The sequence below is a fragment of the Mytilus galloprovincialis genome, chromosome 10 (assembly GCF_965363235.1).
Source record: "Mytilus galloprovincialis chromosome 10, xbMytGall1.hap1.1, whole genome shotgun sequence".
Taxonomy (NCBI): Eukaryota; Metazoa; Mollusca; class Bivalvia; order Mytilida; family Mytilidae; genus Mytilus; species Mytilus galloprovincialis.
The window spans coordinates 62,008,123-62,019,908 of record NC_134847.1 but is presented as its reverse complement, the minus strand read 5'-3'; the positions used below and the strand labels follow the sequence as shown (position 1 = coordinate 62,019,908).

General features: G+C 30.9%; 1 protein-coding gene across 8 annotated transcripts in view; it reads left to right on the top strand.

Moving 5' to 3' along the window:
- Window positions 1-945: 945 nt before the first annotated feature.
- Window positions 946-11,786, top strand: part of LOC143048063 (anoctamin-4-like) — a 65,674-nt gene continuing 54,833 nt past the window's right edge. For 4 of the 8 annotated variants that reach the window (XM_076221497.1, XM_076221496.1, XM_076221494.1 and 1 more), the window contains exons 1-3: window positions 946-1,332; window positions 2,121-2,159; window positions 9,222-9,317. In XM_076221497.1, the coding sequence (XP_076077612.1) occupies window positions 1,278-1,332; window positions 2,121-2,159; window positions 9,222-9,317 (190 nt within the window). In that variant the 5' untranslated portion in view covers window positions 946-1,277. Of the gene's footprint in view, window positions 1,333-2,120; window positions 2,160-6,789; window positions 7,028-9,221; window positions 9,318-11,786 lie in introns of those variants that run through there. The other 4 variants (XM_076221500.1, XM_076221498.1, XM_076221501.1 and 1 more) reach the window with 3 other exon arrangements.

The following is an 11,786-nucleotide window of genomic DNA, read 5'->3' as shown; positions in this document are numbered from 1 at the left end:
GATATCACGATAAGGATATTTTGACAAATCACGGTAAAATTCTAACCAATTTGACGCTAACGGTAGCCGAAAATGACCGTTTGACGCCTGACGATAGAAGGCATTACCACCCTCATACCTGAGACTGACCACGTACAAAATACATTGGCAGCTTCTATTGCCAGGACTGTTGTCAGGGCTAAACAACCTGACGATCAGACATTACAAAATATCGCTTTCAATAGATCAATTCACAGATGCAACCACCTATTCCAATCTGTGATGTGGAATTTACTTGATTTTAGGTGTGATCAGTTGAATGATTTGATTTGATTGATGTAATTATATTGCCTCACAAACGAGGACATAGCATTATCTTTTATGTCACATTATGTCACAGTCTAAAGGTGCCCTAACATAACAGTCACGTTCTGGATGCAAATTTCCCCTATTCCTTATGATTTTAAAATTTGAAGGGGAAAAATCAGTTTTCTTTTCTTGGTAAAATCGGCTTAAATTTTTTTTTTTGGGATTTTAAGTCCCATCTTTGGGTGATATATAACTTGTTTGTAAACAAATAATTGTGCTCTTGTAAGCTGAAAGTTGCTGCCAAGGCCTTTTTGAATAAAACTTCATCAAAATGCCCTACTTGGTTCACCCATGGAAGTAAAATGACATATATTAATACTGCCATGGATTCCAAAACTTAGGGTGGTGCTCCTAAGAAAGGAGGAAGAAACCATACGTACACATTGGATAAAAGACTAAAACTCTAAAAGTGAAGTGTTTTCAGTTCTGCAAATGTTTGTTTTTACTGAAAACTCGAACACATTGTAAATAGTAAAATATGAAATTTATACGCATTTTATAACAGTAAAAAGACAATACATTAATGCTAGTATTAAGTGATATGTGTGTTTTCTGACGTTGGTCCTTAGTGAAACCTTAAGAAAATAACGCCACCTGCAGACGACCCATTTGGGGATATTTTTTTGGAATAGATGGGAAACAGGTTTATGCGTTTGCTGTTACCGCTTTACAGTTGGAATTTTTTGTGTGGCAACTTTTATGTCCGTGACGGAACAAATTAAAATTTGCAGTATAATTGAATCCATTAAGTTAAAACGCTTGGTCATTCCGTTTTGTTAGGAACTGTGGCATTGTTGTGCATGATTTGTGATGTTTACATTGTTAACATTTGTGTTAGTCAGTGTCAATAATTTGGGTGTTGTCCACATGTAAACGCTACTATAAACAAATAATTGCAAACGGATTATTAAAATCACATATTAGTAATTATGGACCACTCTAGACCACCACCGATTGGGTTTGAGCTTCAGGGTGCAGATCAAGGTATGAATCAATTGTGTACAACACACAAACAATTATATATCTATAATTATAAACAAACAGTAAGTTAGAAAATAAATTGCAAAGATTTTCATATATCATTTTTTCTAATAATACATGTTATAGTTGTCTGAATTTACAATTTTTATGGTTTATGAATTCTCTAGTAATGCTACATGTAGTTGTCATGGTCATTCTACTTTCTACTAGAATTCTAGTCTTTTTTTTGGTTAGTTTGTTACTGTTAGAATTACAATATGTTTTAAGTAGGTACCCAGGTCTTGTGACAGCAGTGTATTAGTTGTGTACCAGTCCAGTGATAGTTCAAGGGTTCCAGGGAAAAGTTGATAAAAAAGGGGGGTTCCAACTCCTGACTCTCCACCCCCTTTTGAATCTGACACTGGTAAATTAAATATGCAGATCAATGTGATCAGACACTTGTCATTGGCAGATCCAGAACTTTTCATAAAGAGGGGCCCACTGACTGCCTTAGAGGGGCTGCTCCAGTCAAGCCTCATGGGGGTTTTAGTGGGGGGGGGGGGGGTTACTAAAGTCTACATGTACATGTAATCAGCAAAAGTTCCCCTGCAAGAGAGTATTTGCCCATATTGATATTTATACATTGTACATGTACCCTGTATCCTCTATCCCCTATTATATTATGTTAAATTGTTTTAATATTGAAAGTCACTTCAAATAAAGTTTTTATTATTCATGTTATTATGATATATATTATTAATTACTATAATTAAATGTATATTTTTATCAAATTTATTTTTCTGTAATTTCAGCACAGATTGATGTAGGGTTTAATCAGCCTCCACCACAAGGTAAGCAAATTAAACATGAATATACTGTTGGGGATTGCTCATTGTTAAAGGCTGTAAGGTGACCTTTAGCTGTTTATCATGTTTTTTTTCTGTGTCATTTAATTTGGTCTCTTGTGGAGAGTTGTCTCACAAATTATACCTTATCTTTTTTTAATATGATTGTCTATTGGAATGGATGATACTGATGATCTACATGTACATGTAGCTCTTGACAGTTGACACTTGTGTTTTTTTATCAGATGTTCAATGCTTATTGATTGCTGCTTTCGTGTTGCTCTAGTACCACAATTTTTGTAAGTCCATTTCAGCCAAAGTAAACAAGTCATTCTGGTCTGTCTTTTATGTGCTAAATTTACATTGTTGTAAGCACAACTCCTCTAAAATGGCTCAGTCATTAAGACTTTCCTAGTTAATACCAATGTCATCATTGTCATGTGGGTAGTCCATATAACTCGATAATGATCAGTGAATAAATATTATGTTATTGATCTTAAGATAACCCTTTTGCAATAGACCCCCAACTTTTTTGGTTGAAAAGAATTATCTACATACTGTATATATTCAGAAATTATTTCAAGGTTTAAAACCTTTGATTATTGCAAATAATGCAACAAGGTGAGTACTAACGTATCATAATAAATCTAGCATTCTGATATCTGATATATGTATTTGTATGCAGATGTACCTGATCAGGATTTCACAATAATAAATCTCGCAGTTTCATCTGTTCTTTAAAATCGCAATAATAAATGTATGCAATAATTTCTGAATTTACAACATGTAATTTTTCTTCTGAACATAATAAGTTTGTTGTTTTAAGGTATTTTATATACATGTACATTTTGTTATAAATTTTGAGCCAGATTTTTTTTCTTCAGGGAAATATTTTATATTCTCCATACATGTATAATATAGATTCAGACACATTTTAACAAACCTTAAAATGGATTTCAATAGCATTGTGGATTGACAAAATCTGTTATTGAGCCCTATTATCTGTTATTGACCTACATGTAGCTGGCCCCTTTTTCAGAAATAAAGTATTAAACCCCATTCAGTAGCTGCCTACAGCCCAGATCTTGTAGTAGAATTTTCAAAAGTGTTACCATTGTATTGATCTGAATGGAAAGCTATTCTCCTCTTGGATTAAAAAAAAATGTATAGCTTTTTACCTGATGTTGTGCGGGAAAGAGGGGGAAAGCGCAGACTAAGGCAGTTGCCTCCCCTTTCCCGTTGAAGGGTTTAAAGTGTTGTTGTTCTCTGGTTTACATGTTTCTTCTCAGTATTTTAAGTACGACAACTTGGGGGACTGTCGTTGGCGTTCTTTCGTGGCCTCCTTGTGAATAAAACAAAGATGTCTATAAATGTTTATTTCGAGTCCAACCATACGAGTAAATTAATCAAATACATAAATATGAAATAAAGAGTTTGATTCTTAAAATGAACTTGAATTAACAATTATCAAAATACTTTATTGATTAATTAAAATAGTTTATCATTATATTTATGGTAACTTTAATAATACTTAAGATTTCTGTTATAGAATTATTACATTAAAAGATTATTAAGGTTACGTTATGTTTTTCATTAAACAAAATTTGTAAGTTTACGAACCTTGTGAATAAAACAAAGATGTCTATAAATGTTTATTTCGAGTCCAACCATACGAGTAAATTAATGTTTAATTCCTTAGGGTTTCCTATTTTAAACCCCAAGAATAATCAAAATGACTTTTAGAATTCTAATTTTTATAAGAACAGTTTCTGTTGGTTAAATCTCTTTTTATCTAATTTATATTTTTACATAATTTGGGGTTACTATTTTTAATTACTTAATACCTTGTTTTTACGGCCATTAGGGAAATCCGATTATATGGTTAGATAGAATTCTAAGTGAACAAAGTAAAGAATTAGATATATTTGCTAAAGGAAATACTTCTAAGAGTTTAAGCTGTCAAACCTTATTTATGTCGCTAAGTGTCAAATAGGAAGAATTTCACATCTATTACTTATATAAAAGTTACATAACATTATAGATTTTCTAATTATATCTTTTTATACAAAAAGCTTTATACAAGAATTAGTTATTTTCTACAATTACAGAGAAGATTCACTTAGATTTATATGAAATACTAAAATTTGTTTCTTTAAATATTTTACCTCATTTTACCTTCATTATACTGATATAACATATTTCTGTATCAGATGTTTCCATTAATCAGCTGACAATGTTTCTTCATTGCAATGATCATTCATTGATTTTGACACACCCTTAAAGATGAATTTGAAAAGCTCACATACATACAGTAAGTTATTTCACATTTATTCAACTTTGAATTTAGGACCATTCATAGTCTTGTAATGTTGGTCACTGGATGTAAAAACAACAAAAATCCTAAGAATGTTTTTGTACATGTATGTATAACGGCTTTAAGATAATCTTGACAGTAGGAAAGTTAAGGGGATATTCCCCCTACTCATTTAGTAGACGTGCATTAGAAGGGTTTTTTTACTAGAAAAAACAATGAAAAACTCCATGAACTATTTTCATTAAAATTAATTCCACTGGAACATTGCTTGAGTTTTTATGATTTTATAAGGTTTGGAAGACAATAATGTTTGACAATAATGTTGCTAATTATTTATTATCTAGAGAGAAATCCAAACCAATTCTAAAATATTGTCCTTAAAACAAAGAATATATAATAGTAAAGAAGTGGAGGTTTCATGACAAACATGATGATTTAACGAAGCTTCCTAATCAGAAATTTTCTTGTAGAGAATGGCAACATAAAATGATATGATATATACATTGTACCATTATTTTCTGCATTTCGTGTATATATTTATTACATGCAAGTCTGCTTCTCAATAACGTGTGTCCACTATTAAATGACTTCCTATAGAAAGCTCAATCTAATCTGTATAACAATGGTTTAACTGCTTGTTGAGATTATAACTGCAGGCTAAACATCAATACATAAGTTTTATATGTAGGTCCACCATCACAAATGGTCAATAGTTATAACTTATTAGGTGACAGTCTCAGATATGACAAGGTGTGTTTGCCTTAAAATACTTATAAGTGTTTCATGTTCTACTAAGATAACTGATTTTAAACCATACTCTATTCGTATTCTATGACCACAATGCAAAAAGGGTGTTGACTGTATTTAAATACCAAGATAACTTGAAGTTACATTTAATCACCTTGTTTCAGTTTGAAATGAATTTCTCTAAATGTTAATTTTTGGTTGTCTTTGTACTTATGTTATGCCTCTGTGCCTCTGAAAAGATTTTTTTCTGTATTAAAAAATTAAAAAAAAAATAAAGTAGGAGGTTATTCTTAATGCAGTGACAGTTGTCTTCTAATTAATTTCTTTTACTACTAAGACATGTAAGAATAAGATGGAAAATAACACTGAAGAAAATTAAATAAAGTTACATGTAATCTCAATAATTCACTTTACTGACTTGTACATCATCATTGTTTAGGAGTTTATCAGATAGTGGTAAGAGGTTAGTATTTGTTTTTGTTTTAATTTCATACATGTTCTTTCATTCAATGTTTATTTTTGGAGAAATTTAATTCAGATTAATTATTTTCTGAAGAACAAATTATGCAACTACAAGATGAATTGCTAGATAAATTAATAATAGAGGCAATTTCAGCAAAAAAAGCCAACATCTTTGTACCATTTACCTAAGTCTTCATTAATTAATATTATAGCTCATATGATATCTTCTATTAGTCTTGTTAGTACCTCACTACAAAAACATTTTATAGGTTATTCTAAGATACACTTCCCTGTAAAAAATGATCAATTAAAAAATATTTGCTTTTTTGGGGGGAAATAATTCTCAAAAAATTTCAGATTATCATAATTACCATTGTTAAAAAAATTCAAATTGGATCAATTAACAAATAATTGCTTTTTGGAGGAAATAATTCTTAAAAAAAATCAGATTATCATAATTACTATTGTAAAAAAAAATCAAATTGGGTGGAGGAGTTATGAGTATCAGGTTGAAATTGATAGGAGTCATTAGATAATTGTATATATGACAGTATTTCCTATATGATGCACCGGTCTCCTTGATTTAATGTTTGCCATATACATGTATATTGTATTATGATCAATCCGTTCCTTGGAGAAAATTTCAGGGACTTAATTTGGGCTCTCCCTTATGACACCATTTGTGAGTATGGTCTTGAGAAACATTGATGAAGTCCATCAAAATGGACTGATAAATGGCTGACCCTTGTTAAGATCTGTTTAGATAGAGCAATATCTCTTGCACATAGAAAACTTCGAATAAGAGAAGGCTAATGCCACTTTAAGGCAGCACTCATACTCACAAAGGGGAAAAGGATTAATATAAGTTGTAATAACTACATGTAGTTTCCCAATCCACTATAAATAAATTTGTTTAAACTAAATTAAAACCTCCCTGTCATTGATTCCAATTGATGAAAGCTGAAAGTTATAACTGCATCAGAAAAATTTCACAGGTGAGAACAGAATCAAAGTGTTGAATGAAGATTATCATGTGTAAAATACTTATAATGCAGTCAACCAATCTTGATTGTAAAATATATCCATGTTTATAAAGAAATGATTGAATACCTGGTTACCAATATATGGAGATAACACAGTCAAACTGTGCCCATATCAGTTGGAATGTCTAATTGAAAGTGAGTTTGTAATTTTATAAACAAACTTAGCTTGTCTGTGTATATATACAGGTGCTAAATGTGCTAAGTAGGTGCTGTGTAGAGATGTGGACAACAGCCTCACAAGCTTTATGACATATTTAACGTAATGATAATTAAAGGTTATAAATGGGAATAACATGTGAGAATGTCTAGTAAGTTTTATATTTTACTACTATATTCAATTGTATTTGTCTAGGTTGTTTCTTTTGGTTTTTTTCAAGTGATTCTGTTCATCTTGTTCATTCTAATCTAAGCATGGACGTTTTTATTGATTTGATGATAAAAACCATAACTCAAAGATGGACACACATTTCTAATTGATAAGCTTTCAGGTTATATGTCCAGTATGCCTAATAATTAGTTTAATAAAGATTCAATACCTGTATTATTAAAGAAGGCAAAAACAAGTTTGAAGTGTGCTTTCGTGCCTAGTTCTATGAACTCTTGTCTATGCTGCTTACAGTAAAAAGTAGTAACTCTTTGTTGTTGTCACTAAATGTCCTCTAATAAGGTGCATTTTTGTAGTAATTTGCTGTAAATTGAAATTGTCTCAATTTTTGCTTAAAAAAATGTATTCAAGTTTATCCCTGAATTTATTAACATCATTGAGATGCAGCTAATGTAAGCACTTTAATTTATGTGTGCATCTATGTAAGAGTTTTGGACTAGATTAAAAAATGTATGCCAATATAGCTAATTCATGTAATTTGCATAGATTTTAGAGGAATAGGGGACAGCCGGACAGGGCAATAAGTGTTGCCCTTGATTGTCTGTCTTATCATTTCGTCCATCCATTTCTTTTGAGGAGGGGGAAAGGGGGGGGGGGGACATTTGTGTCTTGGTGCACATTCTTTTATTTAATAGAATTTATTATAATATGCTGTCTTACACTGGATTTGAATAAACACCTTACTGTTCATTACTTGATTATGTATTGCTACTGCTCAATGTAGATAACATAATCACTGATGTGTCTTTTATAAATTAGGTGAAAGTTTTATGTCCTGTCTTAATACAAAATAGATTCTTTGTTTAAAAAAAATGAAAGACAGATTTATCATAAAAAACAAACAATATCCAATAATTGTAAACTGTAAAAGAACCATGTCACGAAACCTGGATTAATATAAAACTATATTAAGATTCATACTTCCTGAAATTCCAATATTGTTATAAACAGTTTATTCGTTGCCAAAACATTCACATTTTTATCTCTGAACACAACTTAATCTAGATAAATATCAAGTGATTACATGGAAATTTGATAAAACATATCACACATATCAATATGCTGAAATCACCTGCTAACACAGATTTACATTTTATTTGAAGTTGTAACAGATAAACTATTTTGTATGCAGAGTGTCAATCAGATTCAATAACACAGTGACAGTTCATGGTCTATAACAAAATGTATTTGGTTATCAGTGAGGTTTTTATGTCTCAGATTGTGTATTTGAACAATCGATTGTATTACATGCAAAAATAAAAGGAACTAGATATTGGATGGAATGGATAAAAGCTTGTACAACTTTTCTTCAAATAAATATACTGGATGAAAACCACATAATTGTTCTATTTTCACTGAATTAGTACACATTTTTGTTTATAAGGGGTCAGCTGATTGGCACGCCTCCTGGTACAAGATTTGTTCACTGTGTCTAAAACTTAATGGTGGCCTTCAGCTGTTTTCTGTTCTTTTTGTGTCTGGTTTTGTTTCTTGAAACATTCCCCATTTTCATTTTCAATTTTATTAAAAAGTAATTACTCCAGTAGTCTCTGCCAATTGATGATTTGATTCTGTTATTACACACCAATTGTAGACTGGTTCTTCAACGGAAAAAATCAGCTGCTCATGCACATGCAATTCTGTTAGCTCTTCATTGTCAATGAAATATTATGTCCTTCCTAAGGCAAACAACTAAAAAAATAGATCTCTAAAAAATCAATTATATATTAATTCCAGTGTTGGAAAATGGATTATTACTGATTTGACTAAACTGACAAAAATAACTGATGAACGATTTTTGTCAATAAAACAAAAACAAAAAAATTTCAGGTACAATCAGTACCCATTTTAATTACATACATCATACATGTGTACTAATTTGTGGACTTTTGTGGTAAATTAATATACTGTTTCCTTGATATGCATTGTTTCAAAAACTCACCTTTATCCTTGTCCTCTGTATCATTTTATTCAGCATTGTTGTCTTGAGATGTCTAAACCTCAAGATATACTTTAAAAGGATATAAAGAAGCTCAGAAAAACTTCAATTTTTGGAAATTGAGAATAAAATTCAGTTAGTTACAATATTTACATGTACCTTATTATTTTAATTTTAGAGGTAACTCCATCCACTCAACCACTTTATCCAAATCCTCATGACCAGACAGAAGTGCCCATGCCACCACCAGCACCCATTGGATTTGAAGGTCAAAGTAAGTAGATTGTACAAAAGTGTACTTCCCTCTTCTCTGACATTCATGCCAGAAAGATGTCTTAATGTCACCAGCAGCAGCCACTGAATTATAAAATACAATAAGGGCTCTTCTCAAACACTTGTACTAATATAAAAGTCTATTTAAGCTTTTTTTTACCCCTGAAATGGCAAACTAGTAATTTCCTCTTTTTAAGGAGTAGACCTTGGTTCAGGGAGATAACTCTTTAAATCAGTTATGCGTTTGTAAAAGTCAAGTATCAAGCATTTATCTGAAAAAGATTGGAAATAATCTATGTAACCTAGAAGCTTAGAATATATTTATGAAAATGGTTAACACAAACGTACTGATGATTTTAAGAGTTATTTCCCTTAACCTAGGTCTACCTACTTAAACTAATTTGAATTCTAATTTCTTCTGATAATTGAATACAGGGTATTAACTTTGGATTCTTAAAATTAAAAAAGAAATGTCTCTATGATATAATAAATGCTATTATTCTTGTTTAATTATTTTTGAACCAAGTCCTTTCTCGAACATGTTTTACCCACATTAACCTCTCTGTTTAATGCATCTAGTAACAATATATATTTTGGGTTTAGCTTTGATCCATACCTAAATATTAATGACAAGAAGTAAAAATAGGATATACATCTCTGTTTTGTATGAAATGCAAGAATTTCGAAGCATTCTTATTTAAAAATATAAATGCTGTTTCCTGGCCTTTGGTTGAGCTGTTGTCTCTTTGACACTTTCCCCATTTCTATTTTCAATTTTATTGTCTTGCTGTTTACACTTTAATATCAGCAGCTGTACAATGGTGCCATAAAGCTTGTCTTGTAAAGCCATGAAAGGAGTAGGGCCGGTAAGGGCCGATTTTGGCCTCAAATTTCAGGTTGATCTGACGAAAGATGTTGACCACTTTTTAAACACTTAAGTGTCTATCTTATTTGATTCAATTTATTTATGTGAAAGATGTTAACTGATTTAGTCATTAAATATGCTCCGATTCAATCTCAAATATGAAAAATCTACCAAATATGCTAAAAAATGTCACTTTTAAGATGGTTTTCGTCAAAAATGAAAGTGGCCGCATCCGTGTTCATCCTCAACCTTTATATATATTATGTATTATCATAAAATACATCTTACGTTTAAATATATTGGATGAACACGAATGCAGCCACTTTCGTTTTACACAGAAACCGTCTAAAATGTAACCAAAATGCTAGAATTGTGAAGATTTCAGTAATTTAGCATGACTTCATGGTGCTAGTACTCGATATATGTACATTGTATTGTCAAAAACAGCCCATATTTATGTAGCAGAAGCATTCTACTGTAAATAACTAAAAGTATACATTTTAACAATTTTGTAAAACTGCTATATTTTGGGGCCAAAAAGGGGTCTTACTGGACCTACTCCTTTTGCCATTTGCCATTCAACTTACAACAATCAATCGTGTAAATCCTAAATGAACAGTACTTAAATAATTCCATCAGCTAGTAACTATCTTGTTCATCATCAAAGTGAATAAGTACAAAATTCCCTTGGCATTTTTTTCCTTAAATGATTTTAAACTTAAATGTTCTATTTTATTTTTAAACATTTTGGTTTATTGACTAAGGATTGGGTAGTTTTATTGATATGCTGTTCTTATACATTTATGTTCTGCAGATGGATTTTTTCACATCAACCATACACTAACAAGTTTAATTGCAATGAAAACAAAACAAAAAAAACTACTTAAGGCTACATAATATATGTAAATATTTAAAGAGGGGTGGGTAGATAACAATATATATATGTAATGCCCACGCTGAAATAAATATTTGACAACATTCCAGTGTTCATCACACTCATTATTTCTTTATCTCAAAATGTTTGACATAAAAAATGATTGATTTAAAATACTTTAATAATATGTGTATGTAAATATCTAATTAAAAGATATATATAATATGTCAGGAGGTTATACACTTGGTAAGTACCTTAACCTAGATTATATATTCATATATATCACATTAATTTTGTCTGTTTGAAAATTATTATTAGATATAAGAAGATGCGGTATGAGTGCCAATGAGACAAGTCTCCATACAAGTCACAATCTGTAAAACTAAACCATTATAGCTAGGTCAAAATACAGTCTTCAACACAGAGCCTTGGCTCTAACTGAACAGTAAGCTTTTTAAAGGGCCCCAAAAAGACAAGCATAAAACCATTCAAACAGGAAAACCAACGGTCTCAACCTATCTAAAAAACGAAAAATAAGAAGCATCTATGAACCACATCAACAAACGACAACCACCTGACTTAGGACAGGTGCAAACAAATACAGCAGGTTTAAACATATTAATAGGAACACAAAAAATGTGGAGGTCAGTTTTTTTAAATTTAGGTTATTTGACTGACTCTTGCCATAAAAGCCCAAATTCTAACTTACAAATGTATTTATTTACATTTAA